The sequence below is a fragment of the Leptonychotes weddellii genome, chromosome 8 (genome assembly GCF_054177405.1).
Source record: "Leptonychotes weddellii isolate Sample4059 chromosome 8, ASM5417740v2, whole genome shotgun sequence".
Taxonomy (NCBI): Eukaryota; Metazoa; Chordata; class Mammalia; order Carnivora; family Phocidae; genus Leptonychotes; species Leptonychotes weddellii.
Genome location: NC_138376.1, coordinates 128,971,003 through 128,994,700, shown reverse-complemented (window position 1 = coordinate 128,994,700; position 23,698 = coordinate 128,971,003). Strand labels below are relative to the sequence as shown.

Here is a 23,698-nt window from a genome sequence, read left to right as displayed (position 1 = left end):
AAACTGTAGTCGTATGGCCATTCCATGTCTGCCTGACACCCCACCTCTCTGCTACACGTAAACACATCAGATTCATACCCCAAAGAATGAAATCTCGCCATTTGCACAACATAAATAGAGCTACAGAGTATAATGCTGAGTGAAGTCAGTCAAAGACAGACAAATACTATATGACTTCACTGGAATGTGGAATTTAAGAAACAGGTGATGGGGATTAAAACATACACTTATCATGATGAAAAATATTTTAAAAAATCAAACATACCTGTACTTCTGAAACAAATACTACATTATATGTTAAAAAAAAAAAAAAGAAGATAGCAGGAAGGGAAGAATGAGGGGGGGAAATCGGAGGGGGAGACGAACCATGAGAGACTATGGACTCTGAGAAACAAACAGGGTTTTAGAGGGGAGGGGGATGGGGGGATGGGTTAGCCTTGTGATGGGTATTAAGGAGGGCACGTACTGCATGGAGCACTGGCTGTTATACGAAAACAATGAATCAAGGAACACTACATCAAAAACTAATGATGTAAAGTATGGTGATTAACATAACATAATAAAAAAAAGTAAAATAAACCTACTATCCTGAGTCAAAAAAAAAAAAAAATCAAAACATACACACAAGAAGAAAGTGATGCCAATATCCAAAGTAGAATAAAAAAGATAAAACAGATCCAATAGCTAAAAGATGAATATTTTAACATTTGTATGATAATTACTGTGGTATCACAGAATCTAAAAAACAAGTTCTTAAGAACTGAATTTAAATCCTACTGAAATCAATCTAAATGTCCAACAACAGAGAAAGGACTTAAAAATGTTTACTATATAAGGCAGGTAAAAACTCAATTTCCTAAAAAAAAGTATTTTGATGGCACAGGAAAAACAAGACAAAACGATGAAGTGAACACAACCTTATTAAAGAGCAAAGAACAGGAACTATCACTGGTAAAATTATGGGCTTTTCCTGAACAATAAACAATGACCACATAGCATTTAAGAGAAAACGCATCCTGAGTCCTCCAAGTCCGTGTCTTCAGTAAGGAGACCCGGGGGCTTCCAGGCACTCACTTTCAGAGTCTTTCAATGAGGGGGCTCCGGTAAGGGAGCTGAGTCCACTTTTCAAGGGGGGCGCGTCAGAGAGTGATGCAAGGCTTCCTGCTTGCTTACTAGGTTCACTTCTCCTAACAAGAAACAAGCGTACAGTTAAAGGTCACACTTACGTTTGGCCACTAAGACATAAGCAACGTGAATACACCATACATACACACAGTGCTGGGAAAGACAGGTTATACGCTTCGTAGACTCAAAACCATCAAGCATACCTACAAGGCGAGGCAGGCTGAGTGTCATCACAAATCCACGGGGCAAGTTATCAGTGAGAAATCCGCTCAGCTCCCAAATGGTATCGCTGTTTGCCATCTTCAGTGTCCGTGACTTTTATCAGAGGCCCCTTCCAGCGCCCAGCAATGCAGGCAGGGGACAGCACAGGTGACCCGCGCAGCCATGTCGTGGGGAAGAGGCACCACAGCCCCACCAGCTGATCTCCCCAACAGCCCTGCGCTCTGCCCTCCTGCGCACCCCCTCCCGCCACTTCCTACCTCTCAGAGGCCTCCTCTCCAACCCTGCCCTGCACCCCCCACTCAGGTGGGAACCTTCACAGGCTGCTGCCCGCACACCCCCCCCACCTGCCCACAGTGCGCCCACACCTCCCTCCTTCCAGCAGCCTCGCAAGGGGGTGCTCTGCGCCCCCAAGCACAGCAACCCCTGCACATCACTCGTCTCCTCTCTTAACACAGGACTGTTCTCAGCAGACATGCGCACTGTGATTTCCCGCTATTTTTCCCCCACACCCCTGAACAACACAACTCACCAGGAAAGCACTCCCCACCTACAATCCCCCCAATCCTTTCCTAAACCCATTCTAATCCTTTGATACCCTGTCCCCTACCCACCCCCAACCCACAATCCCATCATCCCTGCCTCCAAGCTGCTGTGCGCCGTGGCCGACTTTCAGAACTTAGCTCAAGGACTCACTCTGGCCTCCTCCTTCCAGAACACCTCTCCTGGGTCCTCTCGGTCCCCTTCCCTCTTCCTCCTCCTCCTCCCCTCGCTCATCTCCAGGTGCCACTCACTTCCCAGGTGACCACCCCTAGGCTCCACTGGCAGCAGGGCTAACACGGAAACCTCTCCCCTCATGCCCAGACCCCTTCCCTGCAGCCGGCTTCACCGTGCGTTAGCAACCTTCCCACACCTGACCCATCAGAAGTGAGTTCTAGACTGTCACTTGGCCCACCTGTGCAGCCCAACCCTGCTCTCCATGCTTCACCTGTCAGTGGTGTTTTCCACCTTCTGGTTGCTCAGCTGAAAACCCTGAACTTCCCTTGATGTCACTTTATTCTTTAACACTTAACAACAAATCCTTTTGGATCTAACCTCAAAAGACATCCCCAAACCATCTATTTCTCACCACTTTTGCCATCATCTTTCACCTGGAGAAGAATCCTAACAGCTCCCAGCTGGAGACCCAGCAGCCCAGTGAGCCAGTCACTCTGCTGCTCAGACCCTGGGGCCCCCAGTGTCCCTCGGGGTAAAGCCCCACTCCTGCTAGAGTCAGCACCGCCCCGACCGGAGTCGTCTCCACAACGCCCCCCAGCCGTTCTCTGACCTGTCGCTCACCTCTGCCTGCGCTGCTTGGAGCTCCGGTATATCCGCCGGGCTGACTCTCTCACAAGCTTGGGCTCTTTGCTCAACCAGCCCCTCGAAGGCACGCCCTCCCTGACCTAACGCTATCCCGGAACAGCACGCACCTCCACACGGCTCACCCGCCCCCGCCCCTGCTCCGACCTGTCACTCTGGCTGCATCCACCCAGCACAGCGTGTGGGGATTCTCACTTCCCGCTGCCTCTGCCCACAGGCCTGTAAGCTTCTGAAGGCAGGGGCTCTGCTGTGTTCTGGCCACACAGCTTGCGCCTGGAACAGCACCTGGCACATGACGGGCACTCAGTCTACACTTACCTACAGAAATTACGAATATCTACGCTTTTTACCAGCGGGAATTATTTTACAACATAAAAGGCTTTACGGACAGAAAATCAGACTTACATATTCAATAATTACAGAAGTTTTAGCAGCTCATTTTTTAAATATAAAATATTTAGAAACTGTATTTTTAAGCCCCTAGTTTGATAATCCAAAAAGAGTTTACTCACCAACCGTAAGTTTTTTCTGGTTTAGGAATGGGATCATCAAAGAAAGAATCCCCTTCCATATCATCTTCATCTGGACAAAGACCCGCTTTGTCTTTGACATCTAGACTTTTGTTACTTAAGAAAGATCCAGTTTTCGTTTCGTGGGCCAGCAAGCGGAGACCACCTTTGCTCTTTGGTTCTGATGAGGAGACACTCGTATCACTCTGACTAGCATCATTACTGACCTTCTAGAAAAAGAAATGGGAAAGAGAAGAGGTCTCCTTGGTGAAATAAAACATTAATAAGCTATTTTAAATAGCAAAATGTCACATAAACATATACAAATCTGTGTCTACGTGCGCAAGTGCATGAGGGGGAGAGTAACTCCAGGACCTAACAGTTCACCCCCAGTTCATAGCATGGCTGACTTCTGAAGGAGAAAATGTGCATAATGATGTGTTCAGGCCATTCTTTGTCTCCCGCCCTAAATGGAAATATCTTTACCTATTCCATTTATAAACAACTTCTGCATTTCCTCTTAAGTGCACATCACTCCTTCGAAAATTATCTTAAAAATGAGTAAATTTCCAACTTGCAGAAAAGAGAAGGCATTACTAGTAACGGAGGAAGAGTAGTTCACATACATGAACCAAGTACTAAAGCGTCCATCAGTAAAAACAGCAGTTTTCCACCCAGGGCGAATGCGACAGGTGTCAGGGTGAAAGATGTCGCCTTTCCCACTGCCGTCCGAAGGTAGACTGGCTACTGAAAGTGCTGGTCTGGATTCAGACTCTCAGATAACTTCCTCTCGTGCCCAGGGACCTGTGCCATGGAGGTCTCCGGGCATCTTGAATCATACAAAATACTCAAGCATTTTTACACCCATCCCGCTGATCTGGTGATGTTGGCACAAAACAGCCCAGTGCATTTCTCGTTGCACAAGGCCTTTTTACTCCATGCTTGGTCAGACTGTCTATGTCAATAACAAAAGTAACAGCAAACACAAACAACCATGCTCGTCACTACAGAGGGAGCTGACATTTCTGGAGCGCCTTCCGGTCCTCCCACAGGTTACGTCCTTCTCACTCTCAAAAGCAGCCTACGGTGCGGGAGGAACAGGTTCTGGCTTCTCTGCAGATACCGAAGAGGCGGCATGCAGACATTCCAGTCATGTGCCAAGGTCCCCAGAAAGTGAAAGGGTCAGGTCAATACGGAAGTCTGATTCCAGAGCTTAGCTCGTAACACTTAGGTCATGCTATTCAGTTGAGTCGTATGAAAATAGAGCTTCTGTGGGTTAAAACGGACAATTTCCCAAGATTCGGCCTTGCACACTGAAGAGGGCCATGCTGTGTACAAGGCCTGTGGTGTGCGAGAGAAGACTCTCCTGAGCGGTGCGGGGGGCAGGCCGGCCATCCTCCACAACTAACCACGCGATCCTAAGGAATTGCCTGTTTGCAGGCATTGAGTGTCCCCAAGAATTCAACCAGAGCAGGCTCTTCCAAACCTGGCTACTGCTGGGAGCTAAGGAAGAAGGCGTGTGCAGCTGGGGAGAAGTTTCTGGAGAAACACTCCCTGAGGAGGACTGCCCTTTCAGTATGCGTAGAGACAGAATGGAGCGTGTATGAAGACGCACGTTTACAACAGGCAGAGGCCAGCATTAGCCGAGAGCAGGCAAGACATATGCTATACAATTTCTAGGGCCTTGTACAGAAATTAATTATTGTAAAAGACATGTCTGGAAAAATAAACACCAAGTTATCATCTTTTAGACAACACAGGATATTTTCCAAGGGCAGAAACATTTTACAACTTTCTTGAAATTTTCCTGATATGATCAAATACAGAGAAGCACTACCCTCTTACATATTCCTTAGATTCATGGCCACTGTAATTTATGATTTATAAATGTTGAAAACTGGATTTATAGATTTTCAAAGACATATGCATTTGGAAATAAATACCAAGTCTTGTGATACTTAAACCCATTTACAATTATAGATCCTGAGAGATCTATTCTCTCCATCAAAACACTCCTGAGAAAATTGAGGACAGACTGGTGTGAAAATAAAATGGAATGGAATGTACATGTAAAGCAACTTTACAAAAAAACCACACTTATTCCAATAAAGTCTGCCTTCCCCATGAATTCACACATTACCAATATAACTTAAGTCCACATGATGAACTATCTAAACTTAGTAACTAACATCTACCCATGACTAGTTTTTGACTGCATTCAGCCATACCCCTGCTATAGGAACAAAGACTAGTTTGAGGAAGACAAGTTTCATGGACAAGCACACTCTGATGTTCAGCACAGTATGTATTTTTAAAAATAATAATTAGTTTGCTTTAAAACTATAGTTCTAGTTATCTAGGGAGTAAAATTTAAAAACACTTGATCTGTTTCGGAACTGTTTTCAAAATCCATTTCTAAACCACACAGAAATGTGTCATTTTAACTATGGCTACCTATTTACCAATAGGACCGTTACTCAGTTGGGTTACTAAGGAATTCACTAAACTGAATTCCAAATCACTTTTAGGTTAGAAAAAAATTCACACCAAGAGAAAGATTTATCATAACATCTATAAATTAACACTCAAGTACTACAGAACTTTAAGAGCAATTTCCATGCAGGAAATCCAAATCTTTTGGGCAACAAGAAATCAAGTCATGACATAAACCCTGGGATCTGTTTTAAAAACCTTAAGTTTTAAGGCATTGTCCGGGGATTTTTGTTACACACCTTTGTTTCAAACAGTGCTTAATTTTAACTATTTAGATTCCTCCTGAACTTAGCTCCAGTTTATCCACATCTAAATGGTAGTAAGGCAAGTAACTAATGTTATGTGTATAGAACAAAGACTTGCCTTGGCATTCATTCCCTGGATAGCCTCACAGGCCTTAGCAGTTACGGGTTCAACGATGTCTCCCGGAACAGATGAAGCCCTAACTCCCGTACTTCAGAGCGTGCCCTCACTTACAAATAGGGTCGCGACAGATGTAACTAGTTATGATGGGTCACGCTGCAGGAGGCAGGCCCCTAATCCACTGTGCCCAGTACCCAACAAGAGAGGACACTTGGGGAGAACACATGTGAACAGGACGGCGGGGATGGGGTGGGATGGGTCTACAAGGCAAGGAACGCCTGGGACTGCCAGCAAGAGACTCTCGTCCCAGCCCGCAGGGGGAGCCTGCTGCACCATTACCCTAATTTCAAACCTGCAGCCTCCAGAACCGCGAGACACTAAATGTCTTGTTGTTTTAAGTCACCAAGTTTGTGTACCTTCTCACGGCAGCCCTACGTATAGGTGTTTATATTAAATAACTAAAACCTATAATAAAGTTTGTCTTTTCAGAAAACCGAGAACCCTACTGAACAGCAGTTGTTACATTCCCTTGGACCAATCTCAAGACTAAAACTTCATGGTGAATTACTGTGAAGTTGTAAGAAAGTTTGAGCATATACTTAATGGTCTACAAGTACACTTACACATCTGGATTTCAGTCATTTCTAGATTAACAGAAAATGAGCCTCACAGAGAAAAAAGTTTCACTGTGAAAATAACTACAAGTTTCCCAGTGCCAAAACATGAATTATCACTAGAGCATCTTAAGAACCTAAAAAAAATAATTTTGTTTTTCCAAGCTCATAACAGAGAAACATCAAAGCTAAAGAAATACCCTAGTTTTGCAAAAGTATTTAAAAAATGCATGGGTATTAATTCCCTTCCCCACCCACACCTCAAGGCCCCAGCTCTCCTCTCCCACCCCACCAAAGGCCTTTTCTTGACCCATGATTTAAACAATTCTACCACAGCTGTAACACACATATATTTAAAATTTATTCACCTAGAACATAAACACTGTAGGATTCTAGAACCAGAAAACAAACATTTAAACTCCTCTAAAAACTCAGTGTTTCTAGAAATCCTATCTGTATGCTCTACAGACTATCTGTAATTCCTGTAGATTCATATCTCTGGCTCTGACACCGGACTTGAAAATGACCCTCTGCACAGATGCTCCGCTCCATCACCCGGTCCAGCCAGCAGCCTGGGGGCCAGCAGGGAATGCCCGCTGTCCAGTCTCAGATCTGAAGCAGCTGGAAACGCGGAGCTGGCCAGGCACAAGGGCGAAGGGTTGGGAATACTGTTCACCCAAGTGTATTCATCCATCCCGGAGAGAGAGAGAGAGAGAGAGAGAGAGAGAGTGTGTGTGTATGTATAAGGGAATGACAGTGAATGGTTTATCTAGAAAGCCCTGTCTAGACTGAAAAGACCCACAAATATGCCCGCCCTCCCACCCCCAAACATATATACATTGTGGTCTTCATCACTGCCCTTAATCAGCTTACCCCAGAATTTTGAAAACAAGGAATAACAAATTTAAAAAGTCCTTTTAAAGGAACTGGAAGCAAAAAATACCTCAACACACACTAGTTTTAAAATACCTGAGAACTGATTACAAAAAGAATGACCTTTCCTATTATTAATGTAGTGATAAAAAGCATCTTAATCTAAGTATTACAAACAAAAAACATCTAATAACATCTTAAATAACAAACCTAAATTAGTAGAACCTACCAAAAGTCTGTTGTCATTTTTGATATGCATTTTTTTTCCTCAGACAACTGGCACCATGTCTGGTAGAACAAAAGGGTTTACACTGAAACAGACTATTACAGAGGATACCTTGGAAGTAAGTGTTAATATAGACTTGGAATGTTTAAAGAAACGCCCTCCCACCGAATACTTCTCCACCGAGTATTCCAATTCTCCCACCCATCCTTTACTGTCTCACAACAGTAACAAAAACTTTTATTTGCACCCAACTTAAATTCCTTCAAAAACCTTGTATTTTGCTCTGCATTTTGACAGGTTTATAATAGCAAGTACAAATCAATTATTTATACACACACACACACGCGCACATGTATATATATATATATGAATAATCTTTAAAGTTCATTTCTGATATGAATATAACTTCTCTGAAAGCCACCAAGGATCTCTGAATGAGCCATTAATACTGTGCCTTCCTGTACGCAAAAGAAGTAACAAGACACATCAACAGTCCTTGTTCAATGTCCTGGGCTCTCCTGCTGCCCCGCTCATGGTCCCTTCACTGCAAGCCTGGCTCACAGCAGGCAGGGTTACTACCACTTAGAGCTCTGCACAACTGGGAAATGCCACCTAGCTCCCCTGTGGATGGCTCCCCCGGGAGTCTTGCTACATACCTCAATGACCACATGCAGCATGGCATTCAAATATTAAGATGTTAAGAATGTTAGGATATTAAGGACCTGCAAACCTACTGCATGCCTGAGGCAAAGCAGAAAGGCTGAGGAATGAAGAGCCACGGGCTCACCTGCCAGGCTGGAAAACAGGCAATGCTGGGTATAATACAGACTTAGAAAGGCAATTCAGAAAAAAAATCAAGGAAGTGGAGGGGAAAAAAAGGTTCCAAAGTGACTAAGTATCTTGGGTCAAGAATACAAAAAATGAAATAAAAGGGGCCGGACGGAGAGCCCACAACTGCAGGGCAGGGCCCGTCCAGATCCCTCAGTCACCCCCGAGGTCAGGGGAGCCCCACGCGGCCTGCCCGCGGCAGAGCTGGCAGTCTGCTGGGGCACCACGGCTGCGTGCTGGGAAGTGAAAAGTGAAAATCCGTTTTTCAATGTGCTTTGGTTTAGACAATGTATAGACTTCAAAATGTTTTAACCGATAAGTGAGAAAAACTTAATACTATGAAATATGCTTTTAACTTCCTTAAATAAAAGTCCAAGAAATTGATTAAAAGTATCTTTAAAAATATGCTGTTTTATTTTCTTAGTCATCTTTCTTAAGGTGGGTCTCACCTCTCCAATTAGACTGTCACCTGCCGCAGTGGGGCCCACAGTGACTCTGTCTTGACCGCAGCCCTTCACACAGCAACTCCCACCAGGTAACTGGTCACACATACTTGCTAATTAATGCTCTAAATTGTCTTCTCGTGTAGTAACACATAAAAATAATGTAACAAATAGAATAATGGGAATCTACCAGTGAAACCACTAGAACTAAAGCCAGCTAAGACAGCAGATACAATTTTTAAAAACCCTTTGATTTTGAAGATCTTCAATAATCTATACATAACCTAAGGTTCAACAAGAACCGAAGATTCTTACAGCACTAAAAATTAAATATCTTAAGTATCTTATTCTAAACAAATGTGAAAAGTATACTGACGAGTAGTGCTTCTAAGACCTGTAATACTTAAATTTTAAAAGCAGCTAATCTACTGGCTTAGTTGATTTTTGTCATGATTTCGGGAGGAAAAAAAAAGCAGCCAAGGCCCCATCACTGCAGAATCAGCTCGCCCGCCCAGCCCTGCGTGTCCCCGCGGGTCTCCTGTGAGCCAGGGCTTCCAGGGAAGGCTAACCGATGTGCAATGGTCTGATACACCGCCAAATGCTCAACACAAACAAAAATGTCTTGAAAGAAACTAAGTTTAGCCTTTAATTTATCAATTGAAACTTACCCAAAAAGTAGTTTGATACGCTATTTACCTCAGATAAAAATCATAACGTTAAGAATATGTATATGACCATCCATTCAAAAGGAAAATATTTTCAACTTTATTGCCAACAAAACAAGGAATTCTCAAAGTAAAACTGACAGCACATTTTTAAAATCCAACAGTATGATTTTCACCTGGATAAGAATCGAAAAGTCAAATTACTTTTTGTTTTACGCCCCATGACTCGGTCATATTCTGATTACAGCTGGAAGGCAGTGACATTGGCACAGAAAACTGCACCCTGGGCCAACAGGGATTCAGTGCCCGCTAGGAGCCCACAGAGTTGGCGGTCTGCTGTGGCAGAGGCTGCTTTTTTCCTCTGCCCTCATGCATGTTACCTTGGCACCAGACTTCTGCCCGCTTGTCTTCTTCTTACCTTGTCCTTTATACCTTGGTATCTGAGCATGAGAATAAAATGACATTTTACCAAAAAGTATAAATCTTTACAAAGAAACTAATCCATAACCAAACTAATAAAAGTTTCCTATTAGAAAAGCTCTCAAGGGGGCACCTGGGTGGCTCAGTCAGTGAAGCGTCTGACTTAGCTCAGGTCATGATCTCAGGGTCCTGGGATCGAGTCCCGCATCGGGCTCCCTGCTCAGCGGAGAGTCTGCTTCTCCCTCTGCCTGCCGCTCCCCCTGCTTATTCTCTCTCTCTCTCTGTCAAATAAATAAATAAAATCTTTAAAAAAAAAAAAAAAGAAAAGCTCTTAAGAATGGAAAACCTTGTCAATATGTTCCTTTCTGAAACGCACATTTTTTTCCTCCTTCCTGAATTTTCTTCTCCTGCAGTGGTTCACCCTGCGTGTAACTACCATGCCTCGCAGTGACTGGGCCCGCGCCCCCCGCCCCGCCCCACAGCAGCCTGGTGCAGAACCACACCTCGGCCGGCGCTCCACGGCAAAGCCAGGCCTGGCCTCCGGAGCAGCCTCCCCGAAGAGCGGCCCCGGCCTCGCCTTGCTCGGGAGCACACAAAGCGGGTTCCTGCAGGCCGGGCAGGACCCTCGGCTTGGCCACAACGTCCCACAGCCCCAGAGCCCCGAGTGCTCTCCGTGGCACGCAGCCTGACAAGGTACCCTGAGAGCCCAAGATGATTCAAAGACCACTGAGAGAGAAAAGAGAGCTGGCAAGAAACAGGTGGGGAAAGCGCTGAAACCCCAAATCCACATCCTCAGAACTACAGGGAACTGCAGCTCACCTGCCAGCAGAAGGCCTCCTCTTGACACGAGTCTGCCACGGCCCTGCGGACACGGCCACTGCCCCACGGGCCTCCCCGCCGCACGGGGAGCCGACAGGAGGCGGTAAGCGCAAGGGGACAGCTGGAGGACAGCTTACTGCTCTCCAAACCCACCTTGGTAACTACCGGCACTTCTCTGTATTTAAGGCAACATTTCCTGACTTAAAAGATTCTCATCGTAATTCTTAAGATCTTGAAAATAAAATTTGTGTAGAGAAAGTATGTCAAAGACTTTTAATCTGTTATCCTGAAGATACACCACATGTAGAAGGTTCATGTTGCTAATTTGCTTTACAAAATAACTGGCCAAAAAGAGAACTTCCAAACAGCTCAATTCTATAGGTACTGATATTGTGGAATAAGCATTAATTTTAACACCTTCACAGCCAGACATGTTCACAGAAAGCAAAGCTTTTTTACCAAGGCTCCTATATCTGACAATTCATTTAAAGGGACTTTTTATTTACTCACAACCTTGCTCCCTCTGGAACCATGGTGACAGCCTCCCATGAGCATCGAGGGAAAGCCCTCCCCACAGTGAAGGCTAACCAGATCTCAGAGAGAAGGGACCTACAAACAGCATGATGGTCTCTTCCCTCGGCTGCAAATAAAGCATAAAATCCTTTGATTTCCAAATTGAAAAAAGTGAAAAGGAGCAACACCATAAAGACCCAGCGACAAAACAACAGGGACCACTCACTGGTGTCTGAGCCCAGGCATCTGAAAGAGAGAGAAACCCTCTAGAAGCCACCTAGTTGAAGAGGTACCGCTGTACCCACAAGTCAGTGCAGCACCATCATGCCCCAGGGCACCACCCGCATCCTGCAGAATGGGAGTCACAGCAGCCGTCACGGCACAACCTGACCCAAACCCGTCCTTGGGTACAACTGGTTGGTTGTACCAACACACAGGGCGCTGCAACCAGTCCCGAGACAACATATCCCCTAACGATCACCGTTCCTGTGATCCTGGACTTGAAATTCCAGTGTTCCACTCAGCATTTTTCTCCAGTATGCCAAATTCCGGCAATCAGACAGCCTTAACTTTAACAACCCATAAACACACACACACACACACACCCAGGGCACATGTATTTTCTTATAAATCCTCAAAATAGCTCATTAATATAAAAAAACCACTATAATTTACAATTCTAAACTGGTCATCCATCTACAATACTCAACACCACAATATTCTGGAACAACAGTCTGGAACCTAGTATCCTCAAGCTAGGGATTTATAAATGAAAAATAAATCCTCTTGTCAACTGAGGAAGAAAATTTTCAAAGTACCAAACGAGTCCAAATCTCACAATTCTGTGATTCAGCAGTGCATTCCTTTCTATGACACAAAATTCAAAAAAACTACCAACAAACTGAAGTAATTGTTATAAATATATGCTTCATTAACGGGAGAAAAGCAATTTCAAGAAACTACACAGCATTTTCATTACAAAACAAAACCTGGAACAAGGAGGACGAGGGTGAGAAAAGCAGAGCCCCGTGGAGTCTGAGCGCAGAAGTCCTCGTACCCGCGGCCTACTCACCTTACTGGCACTGCTGTGAGCACTTGTTTTGCCTTCTGGTGACTTCGGTGGAGAATGTACATCAGATAGATCTAGTGCACCCTAAAATATTTCACAGTTTAAGATTAAAACGTAGTTTAAACTAAAACATAAATACACTATTAAGCCTCAACAGCATTTACCATTGAAAACCACTACACAATACTGATGTTTTTAACTCTTTCTAAATTATGTAAACATTCTCACTAGATTTTCCCCAATTTTACTCAAACAAAAACAAAACAAAACACACTTAGATTCTAATTACCTACGCATTTGACCCAGTCACCCTGAACAGGCCGCTCAGTCGCGGGGTCAAGGTGCCCCAGACGAAGCCCTCGCTCAGGACCCGGCGGTCCGCACCAGCCCTGTCCCGTGATTCGCACACATCTACTCCTTCGCCCTCGCCAGACTCGCGGCCTCCTCCACTCTGTCTCCAGAACATCAAACAGCGGCGGGGTCGGAAAGCACGTCCCCCTTTTCCAAGGACCACACTCCCCTTCACTCCCCTTCCTCCTCTGCACGCTCATGCCACTCTCTCATCTCTTAGAGCACGGGGGCTTGTCTGGCCACGCCACCGAGCTGCACGGCCACCAGACCGCACCGCACGGGACCGAACCGCAACACAGAGCCACCGCAGGACATGGCACACACCACCGCACCGCACCGCACGGCAGCATCACGAACCCACCACGTTCGGGGCACCCACTGGTCACTTCTCAGCGCTATGCTAAACGCATAGTGAATGGAATGGAATGGAAGTGACCTAAAATTCATCCACTACATCATTAGCAGCTCTGTGCACTGTGTGCATATTAAATATTGGTTATTTTGCTTTAAAAATCCTACTGATGTCTACAGCTCTTTAAATACGACAATGTGCTGCTCGTCATACCTTCTGCTCCTCCCTCGAGCAGCGTGACTTCTGGTATGGCATCATCTTCTCCCAGGCAGAAAACCTCCTTTCACCTTTGCCAATTTTTCTTCTTCCCATATTACCCTCTGAGACCCCAACCCTCTGCCGTAATATTAATTTACCAAGTCTTATTGCTTCTTCCTTTAAAGGGGAATCTTTATCTGCCCATTTGCTTCTGCATTTACTGCCACAATCATTCCTGTCTAAATTTGCCTTCTAGTGGATTTCACTTCTCCCAGTCTTTGAACTTCTCCCAATTTCACCATCTAACCTTCATAAATTCATCTTCCAAACAAGTACTTCCTCTGTACAAAAGTCTGCAAAAGCTTCCCACTGACCTTGAACACATTATCTGTGAAGAATCCCCGTTGGGGGCACTTGGGTGGCTCAGTGGCTGAGCGTCTAACTCTTGGTTTCGGCTCAGGTCATGATCTCAGGGTCATGGGATCTAGCCCCTTATCGGGGCTCTGCACTCAGTGGGGAGTCTGCTTCAGATTCTTTCTCCCTCTGCCCCTCCCCACCATGTGCGCTTTCTCTAAAATAAATAAATCTTTAAAAAAAAAAAAGAAGAAGAATCCCTGTTGGGTTGGACCCTGCAAAGGATACAAAGGTGAGCCCAAGCCCTTGTCCCCAGCCAAGGGATGACGTGGGGAGGGACGGGCAACCGCAGGGGGCTGCCACACCCACGCAGAGCCAGGCACTCAGTTACAACAGCTGCCAGCAGAGAGAGAGGAAGAACAAGAAGAAACATCTCAGAAGGCAGAGTGGAAGAGAGACCGTGAATGACAACATTCCACAGCTGGATATGGGGATAATGCACCATTTTAGGTGGAGAGCAGATGAGGAAAAGGCAAGAAAGCAAAAGCCACTTTCAAGTATAAGCAAGTCTGGCTGAAGCACAAGGTTTCACGTTTCAAATAAAGGCATAAGGCTAGAAAGATGAGTAGGCACCGCATCACGCAGGATCTTAACATCAAGGCTGAGGAAATCTGGAAACTATCTAGTTGCCATTACGCAGTGATTGCAATTTTTAAAGTGGAAAGGAACAGATAAAAGGCTGAACCTTAAAATGAAGTCAACAAGCATGAAGGACGCAGAGTGACTGCTGGCCGTGCCCGCAGGGGTGCTGGGAAGCAGGACCGGAGTGACTGCAAGGTGCTCACGGGCAGGGAGGGGGCTCACCCGGGGCAGCGCGGCAAACAACCAAGTGCTGGGATTCTCCACGCTGGGGAACATCCAACACCCTGCAAAATCAACTCAAAGTCATGGTAAAGGACGTGGGGCATAGCAACCTGATTCTTAAGGTGGTCTGAAAATGCACTTTTGGCAAAAGCATCACTAACGGAGTTCAATGGGCTGAATCCACAGCTAATTTTCTTCTCCAGCATCAGACGTCAAAGGTTCATAAAACCTAAAGAAAGGTGTCCCCTCAAAGTTATAAACACTAGTGAAGATGGAAAAGCCAAAATGGACACCTGTGAGTTCCCTATTTTAAATATGAATTTGACCACTGATTTATGTGTGTATACACATACACACAACCAATTAAAAGGACATACCCCAATATTCAGAGAGAAAAGTAGCAAAGAGTGGGTATTTCATAATGGTTTCAAACTTTAAAGAAGTAAAACAATGACTTCTTGAAGCTATAAAAATCTTCTCCTGTGTCCGTTTGACAGAAACCCAGCTCTGAAACAGGGTAAACTGACTGGGGAGGCTTCGGATCCACCAGTCAGAAAGACATATAAAGAATACGTTTATTGAGTTTTCACTTTCAGATCAACCCAACTAGACAAGAAATCTCTTACTGGGCCTCAGTTTGAGGCAGACGCCCTGGTTAGCAGCAAACGGAGTTTCCCAGTAACCAAGCTTGCTTTCTTCCATCGTGCTGCTGGTACAGACGGGAGAGAGACTCCTTCCTGACAGAAGGCCTGAACCAAGGGCACAGAGAGGCAGCTCCTTGGATTGAAACCGAGGAGTCACAGAAGCACAATCAACACGAACACAGAAATCTGGAGCAAGAACTGGAACTGGGTGGTTATCTGGGAGGACACATATTTTTCACACTTTGTTAGAGTGAAGTCTGTTTTTTCACACAGGATTCAAATGTGTTCGTGAGTTAACAAGGGGTATGTGTGGGGAAGAGCTGGAGATTCTGGTTTCACGCTGGGGAAAGGACTGAGCTGGACGTAGGGAGCCATCAAACAGTAATGAGAAGAGAACCACCAACGATGATGAAGGCAAAGACTCGCAGATCCCTGCATGCGAAGCACGGTTGCACAAGCTACCCTGACTCCCCTCGGTTCTCACCACCACCCGCAAAGCTGTTACTTCCATCGTCCCCATTTCGTGAGTGAGGAACCTAAAGCACGTGGAGGTTAAGTGTCTTCAGAGAGTCACACACAGGACACGGCAGAGCTGGGATGTGACCCCAAGCATCCTAGCTCAGAGCCCACGCTCGTGCTCGTGAGCTCAGGGACAGCACACCAGAGAACGGGGGCCACCAGCACCTCAGAGAGCTGAACCCAAGAGCTGCTGCAGCACTCCCGCCCCCGCCATGCCCCACTTTCCGCTGCAGCGCCCCCTTCTCACCCCAGCGCCCAACCCCTGCTGCAGCATACCCCACCCCTGCTTCCCACTCCAGCGCCCCGCCCCAGTGCCCCACTCCTGGCCCCAGCTCCCTGTAGCCGCCTTAGAACAGCTTCCCAGTCCTCTCCTCTACTCTCACATTAAGACTGAGTTTAACAAAATTTCCACTTGAAAATTTCCACTTGAAAAACCCTTTAACTAAAACCGATTTGACTCCTAAAATGTGTGGTACTAACCATTTACTGTACACTCCCTCTATTATCGTAAGCCATCACTTACACGTCCATTTCCTTATGGGAACACATTTTATCTTTAATAACTCTCAATTCTTCTAGTCCAGGAAACTGTTTTATCTTTTCATTCAAAGCACCTGTTTGTTATGCCCTACATGCAACAGGTGCTCAGTCAGGCTCTCCTGATGTTTAAAGATTCTAATACAAAACACGCTCTGAGGCTCTCCACACAGAGCACAGCAAGTGCACAACCCTCCACATTCTTACTTATAAACCAGTGACTAAAAGCACACATTTAACCGGGTGTCTGAGACAGCTACCACGTGGTCCACGTCTGAGAAACGGTATCTCTCTGTGAAACTAACGTTTGTAACTAATAACTAAGAATCAGACTTAATCTCATTAGCAGATCTCTAAAAAGGAGTAAGAAAAGCAGTAGCTAATCAAGAAAACAGAAGTTTGAAAATGTTTAGAAACTAAGCACAATCAATAGCTTAAACAGCTTTAAGTCTATTTTTAAAAAGCCCTTAAGTTCAAAAAATTATTAAGTAGCCTCTAATTCAGCCCTGTTCTGTTTAAAATGGTAACAAGAGTACGACTAAGGAGCTGAGTGTTCTCTGCACTTGACAAGCACTAACCCGTGCCTCAGGCCTCACAATGGCCACGAGGCACCCGCTCTCCCAATGCCTCTCCCAATGCTGAACAGGGGGAGGCGGCCCGCTCTCCAGATGCCACACAGGGGAGCCGGGGAGGGGCCTGCACGTCCGAAGCCAGCCAGCCAGTGGAGGAGCGCGGCTGGTTCCACACAGCCGGACCCCTGACCCCGACGCCCGAGTGCCCATCTGCAGAACAAGCGCGGCACCACACTCAGCTGCCGCGTCTCCAATTTTCATCAAAATGTGCCTTTATGTGATCTGACTGTGTTTTGTTTTGTTTTTAAGGAATAGCTTCTTTCCATTTAAACTTTGATTCACTATGTATGCAAAACTCTGCATGGCTACACTGAGCAGCCAATAATTAAAATAGAAAAAGATATCAGAGGCTAGAATTATACTTACCTCCCCATTGGTTGGCCCTTTTCCTTTCTGTTGACAACGTCTGATCACTTCTAATAATAAAGGTCCACCCACAGTACCTTCTGCTTCAATAATACCTAGATCTCGGGCTAAATTCTCTCGACCTTCAAGACCTTGAAACTAGAGAAGAGGTAAGATAGAACAAGTAAGATATAAATGCAGAGAAGTATGCAAATTATTTTCAGAGATTAAAGAAAAATATTTTGGGGACTTAAAGATATCTCTAAACACAGAGAGATCATTTTTATAATGAATAAAATGCCCATTTAAAAAAATTATATATTTCTTTTAACCAAGTCTCTACATCCAAAAATGGATGTATCTGACATCAGAACAAATTAATTCGACAAAACACTCCTTTCAAAGTTCTACGAAGCAGCATGGGTACCAGCTATCTACAGCTCACATGGCTTTTAAGAAAAAGATAATCAACTACAAAAAATAATCTATATGCAAGACCCTATAAAGAGTCAAATGTTGTTAAGTTTCAGGTTATAATGAACTCATTTGTACCAAGGATGGTTTCAAAGAATAGATGTAAAAAATTCATGACTCTTACTGTGCTGGTTTCAGGCTGAAAAACGGCCAAGGTGAAGTCAAGATTGAAAAACTGGAGAAACTCTGCAACAAGACTAGCCACCAGCCGGCCTGCGAAACGTGAGAGGCGGTGAGCACACCTGTGAGATCCCTGAAGCCCCCTTCACTAACACCACGGAGTAAGATTAATTAACTGAAGAAAAGAGATTTCTAAATTTAAATTATAAATTTATCTTTGAAGAACACCAGTAATGCAAATCTGAGTCCCGTGTTTTCATTAGGATCATCAGTTTGAAGCTAACTATTAATAAAACAACATTTCATAAATGGATTAGAATATTTTGCTTCTTACATAAAATTGGTTTTAACCAATTTCCCATGACCAAGAATATTCAAAACAACTTAACAGTTGTACAATAAAATATGATTTTAAAATGAGAACCTATAAGAATCACAGACTTCAAAAAATGTCTGAAACTCCTTGAGGTGCCTGGGTGGCTCAATTGGTTAAGTGTCTGCCTTTGGCTCCAGGTCATAATCTCAGGGTCCTGGAATCGAGCCCTGGGTCAGGCTCCCTGCCTCAGGGAGGGGAGTCTGCTTCTCTCTCTCCTTCTGTCACCCCACCCCCCCTCATGTGCTCTCTCTCTCTCTCTCAAATAAATAAAATCTTAAAAAAAAAAAACAAAAACTGAAACTCCTCATCTCTCCTAAATAGAGTCAACATTTGAAAATTCGGAGACAGACAAAATAAACAAGAACAAACTGAACATCTTACCATCTTTCGTATTTAAAAACTTTCTCAGGCTCTCATTGACTAGAGGAGTTTTGTTCTGTTAAAAAATGAAATATTATGTCATGCATTTATCCTAAAAACAACTACAAAATGTGGTTTAAAGTTTAATTTTTTGGCAGAGATGTACGTAAAATACGGTCACTCATAAAATTACAGTTAAACCCACTCCACAACTATTGATTACTAAAGGAATTCTTTCATGCTATTTAATATCTCAAAGCTAATAAAATGAAACCACACATGAAAATTTGTATTTATTTTTAATTTTTAAATATGCCACAAATTGTTTATTAAACTACTTTAGAAGCTAGATCTTCAGATACTCATGTGAAATGGCAATACATTTACTTACAAAAACAACTGTTTATTATTCTAAGTACATGTTGACATTTTGTCATCATAGATATCTACCATTTATAGCATGCTTACTGTGAGCAAGGACTCAAATTACACACTTGTTATTCGCAGCTCATCAGCAGTATGTGACATGATTTTGTGTAGTGCATAGGCCAACTTATTTTTGCCATTAGACGTTTATTTGAATAAATACAGAAAAAACACTTCTAGCTCACTCAAGCTTCTTTAAGCAGACTGAATGAATTATAGGTATAATGACAGTCTCATATTCTACTGATGGAATTATAAATGGTGCAATCACTTTGGAAAGTAGTCCAGTAAAGTTTTAAAGAGTTAGTACCCCTACCATATGACCCATCTGTAGGCATTTTCTCAAAATAAAAGCACAGATCCGAGCCAAGACATGTACTTGAATGTTCACAGAAGCCCTATTTATAATACTAGAAACTGGAAACAAACCAAATGCTCATCAACAGATGAATGACTAAACAAACTGTCACATATCCATACAATAGACACTACACAGGGAAAGGCAGAATGAACCATTAATACAAAGGACAATATGAACAAATCTCAAATGCATTATGCTGAATGAATGCAGCCAGATCAAAGAAGAAAAGAGAGTCTGTGCGGTAGGATCCCACATGTATGGCTCTTAAATACATGGGTGGCCCTGGGGTGTGTGGTGGGGGAGGGTGGTACAAAGGGGCTTGAAAAAGCTTTCAAGGGTCAAGGATATGTGCACTATCTTGACTGTTTCAAGGTTGCATAAATGTGTTAAAATGTAACACACCATACATGTAAGTATATTGAATTTACTGCAGGTCAATTGCACCTCAATAAAGTTTTTTAAAAAACCCAAAAAAAGACAAGGAAGGGAAAGATCACAAAGGTCCTTAGTAGGTTGGTCTAGGAAATTTTAACACACTGAGTCAACTGAAATATTTAAAGAAAATGGAGGAACAAGAGCAGATGTGTATTATAAACAGCCAAGCTAGGAGCACTGCAGAAAAAGGACTTCAGGAAGATGGTGAGGGACAAAAGCAAAAGGGAGACTGGAGAGAAGAAAGGGGTAAAGCAACCTGCAAAATAAATAGCTCAGCATAGAGTAAGAGGGCAGCAGAGAACCTCCTTAGACATCTCAGCTACAGAGCTGCCAGACAGAACCAGGCGAGCGACTGGACGTAGAGAAAGAGGAGCAAGGTCCAGGCAACTCTCCGATTTCTTGCTTGGATAAAAAGCAGTCCCCATAAGCAAGATCAGTGCAGCAGGCAGGGTCACATATGGGTCTGAAGCTCACGATATGGATCAAGGATATAGGGCTGAAGTTACTGGTATAATTAAGGTCATCCAGGGAGAGAGCACAGAATGAGAGCTACTGGAAAATACACCAAGGATTTAAGTCAGGTGTAGAGGAAAAAGATCACGCTAAAGAAACCAAGGAGTGCTCAAAAGGAAAAAAGAAGAGAACAGAAAAAAGTCCCCAAAATCAAGGGAGATTTTCAGGAAGGAAGGGAAGAATTAAGAATGTCAAATGCCACAAAGAACAACTAAGTTAGAACTAACACAGGTAAGAACTAAAATATACTCAATAAGGAGATTCTTCTTGACCCCAGCAAAGGGAAGTCCTTAGATGTAGAAGATTTAAGGTGAACTTAAGTGGATTTAAGATGTTAATGTATTAAAGGGTGCCTGGAACATAAGAAATAAGACATACACATTCTTTCAAAATTCGACTGTGAGGGGAAAAAAATTGAGTGGTATTAAAAGGAGAACATGAGTTAAGGAAAACAGTTTTCTCCTTGAGAGAGATACAAACATGCTTCTATGCTCACGAGAAGAACCAACAGCAAGGGAGAGGCCAAAGACACAGCAAATGGTTAAGGAGCTGAGAGTACCTGGAAGGCAAAACCCAGAGAAAGTGACTATTCTTGGACAAGACAGAGAATCCTCCACCAAAGCAGGAAGGAAGGGGTAGAGGTACATACAGATGCAGGGCAGCTTTTTCTGAGCTGAGTGACAGATCTGCAGGGGAAGACACAGAAAGACAGGACCTGATGCCCCTATAGGCCAGCTGCTAAGAGTGCAGCAAACAGGAGAGGTGGAAGGCTAGAGCGCAGCTAAGTGAGAGTTCTGAGTGAAGAGGACTCCTGGCCCGCTCAGACCCTCGCTGAGGCATGCACCCGCCAGCTAGTCACGGCAGCAACCCAGTGCTGGGCGACTGCTCTAGGACGGACACGGCAAAAGCAGGGAGGGGAGTTAGGTTGCTCAATTAAATGACGTTTGCGGTTTTTCCCAGAGCAAGTATGGCTGGAAGGCAAGGAAGCTGGGGTTTCTTAAACATGGACCATAGAGTCCAGACAAGTCAAGAACAGGGGGCAGCCGAGAGAAAACTGACACCTGGACAAACACAGAAGAGCCAAGACTTGAAGCACTTCATGAAGTTAAAGAGGAGCAGACACCTAAGTCTAAAGTGAGGAGGAGATTAGACGGATTTGTCACAGGAGCAAGGTGAAGACCCTGATTATGGAGTAATTCTTGCTGACAAGTTCCAGGATATTTATTCAGAGTGGTGGGAAGACTTGAGGTAGAGAAAAAAAACTATATGCACTTACATAAAGAAGTGGTTGGACCTTTGACAGTGACAAAGAGCACATGATTTTAAAATAACTGGGTGGTCAGATAGTTGAGAAAAGTTACATACTATATTCCCCCACCTGTGGGCATTCACAATATATACATACTGACATATTAAAGGTTCTGCAGGATCCTGCAGCAAACTCATTGACAATGGAGCCCTTTCTTCACGGAGCTCCTCTGACCTTGTTTTTCAGATTTCCCCTATGGAAAGGCATCTGCACCACCAAAGATTTACTACTGGCCCCAGAGTTACTATTGTACCTTGACTTTCTTTAGGCTATTCCAAAATTCTAAAATATAGACAAAAAGAGAGTAAGGTTGCCTCTCTTCCAATAGTAAAAAAATGTAATCCTTAGTACTTCAAAATCATCCTTGGCTACACCCTGACGTATGTAGTATTTTAGAATAACGTCTAAGTCATTAGAAATTAAACATAAACGAATACGGTAATGTTAAAATCTGTCGATTTCATACCTCTACTTTTTCTTGCTCTTCTAGTGCTAAAAACACAGCTGCTCGGAGTTCAGCCTTTTTTTTAAAAACAAGGGTAAAGGGACAAAAATTGTTTCAAGGCAATTTTCATGACAAGAGGTGCATACGACGTAAGTCCCACAGGCACCATCCCCACCATCTAAAAGCCAAAAAGCGAAAACTAACGAGACAGCAACGCCTAGCGGGCAGGTGCAGAGAGGTCAGGATGCACCGCGAGATGCCCTCCCGCAGAAAGCCCCCGCTCCCCGCCCGGCCAGCTCCCAGCGCCCGCCCCGGCCGCTCAGCCCCGCTTCCGCGGCCGCGACGCCACGCCAGCCACCGCCCGGCAGCTGCGGCGCGAGCCGGCCTCCCGTCCCGCACGCCGCGAGCGCACCCTCGGCCTCCGCGCGGCCCGCCCCCCGAGACCCGGCCCGGCTCCGCAAGGAGCCGCCCCCCGCCCGCGGCCCAGACGCGACCCCGCGCGACCCTTTGTGACGCCCGCCGTCCGCACAGGCCCTGCGGCCCGCGGGCGCGGCCGGCGTCCCCGCGGCCCGGCCCGCTCCACCTTGATGCGGTTCAGGACCCCGCTGTTCTCCAGCGTCTGCACCAGCAGGTCTCGCAGCTCCGTGTCCTCCTCCGGCACCACCGCGGCCGCCGTCGCCGCCATCTTGCTTCTCCAAGACAACCGCCCAAGCCGCGCCAACGGCCAACGGCCGCCGCAGATTCCGCACGCCGCGCGGCGACGCGGCCGAGACCACGCCCCCCCGCCCCGGCGCGAAGCCCGCCCCCGCGTCGGGGGCGGGGCCGAGGGGAAACGCAGAGGGGCGGGGCCCCTGTGCCCGTGGAGGGCGTGGCCTGCGGCGGGGGCGGGGCCGTGTGTCTGCGGCTGGCCTCTGCTGACTGCGAGCTTCGAGGGCGGCGGTGAGAGTGGCCACGCAGCACTGCGGTGCCTCGTCATTAAAATCGTATTACATCGCACGCATAAATAAATTGTGTGCTGTGAACGTTAGACGCGTTCGCACAGGTTGAAAGGGACGCCCTGTCCTGCTCAGCTAGCCCCGGGCGGGACGGGGCGGGACGGGGCAGGCGGAGGATCTGTGTCCGAGGCCCGCGCGGGCTACCCGGGCAGGCACGCTGCAGCTGGGAAAGTCCTGATGTGGGCCTCGTTTCCGCCGTGCTGCCGAAATGTGTGCACATACACGCGGGTATGTGTGTGTGCGCACCGCTCACCGCGCTAGAGCCTGCACACACAGGCACGCATGCGTATATGTAAATGTGCGCATCAAGAGAGAGCGTGTGCAGACATGCGTGTGTGTGCACGCGCTCACCGAGAGAGCCCGTACGTACGTGCGTGCGTGCGTGTGTGTGTGTGTGCACGCGCTCACACAGAGCCCCGGGAGCATGTACTGGATACGCCTGAAGCGGGTAGAGGGAGCTTTCCTACTCACTGTCAGTTACAGGAACAGTTACAGTCAGTTACAGATCTCAGGAGAACAGAGGTCCACAGGACGGAATCATCAATTACAG

The 23,698-nt window shown here is 45.5% G+C and overlaps 1 protein-coding gene across 3 annotated transcripts in view; it reads right to left on the bottom strand.

Moving 5' to 3' along the window:
* The window catches only part of CEP43 (centrosomal protein 43), a 30,094-nt gene extending 7,165 nt beyond the window's left edge, over window positions 1-22,929 (bottom strand). The window contains exons 1-9 of one of the 3 annotated variants that reach the window (XM_081829304.1): window positions 22,737-22,929; window positions 22,175-22,228; window positions 18,686-18,740; window positions 17,933-18,021; window positions 17,356-17,493; window positions 12,542-12,622; window positions 10,098-10,157; window positions 3,216-3,442; window positions 1,075-1,187 (exon numbers count right to left, since the gene is read on the bottom strand). In XM_081829304.1, the coding sequence (XP_081685430.1) occupies window positions 1,075-1,187; window positions 3,216-3,442; window positions 10,098-10,157; window positions 12,542-12,622; window positions 17,356-17,493; window positions 17,933-18,021; window positions 18,686-18,740; window positions 22,175-22,228; window positions 22,737-22,838 (919 nt within the window). In that variant the 5' untranslated portion in view covers window positions 22,839-22,929. The remainder of the gene's footprint in view (window positions 1-1,074; window positions 1,188-3,215; window positions 3,443-10,097; window positions 10,158-12,541; window positions 12,623-17,355; window positions 17,494-17,932; window positions 18,022-18,685; window positions 18,741-22,174; window positions 22,229-22,736) is intronic. The other 2 variants (XM_081829305.1, XM_081829306.1) reach the window with 2 other exon arrangements.
* Window positions 22,930-23,698: the final 769 nt, after the last annotated feature.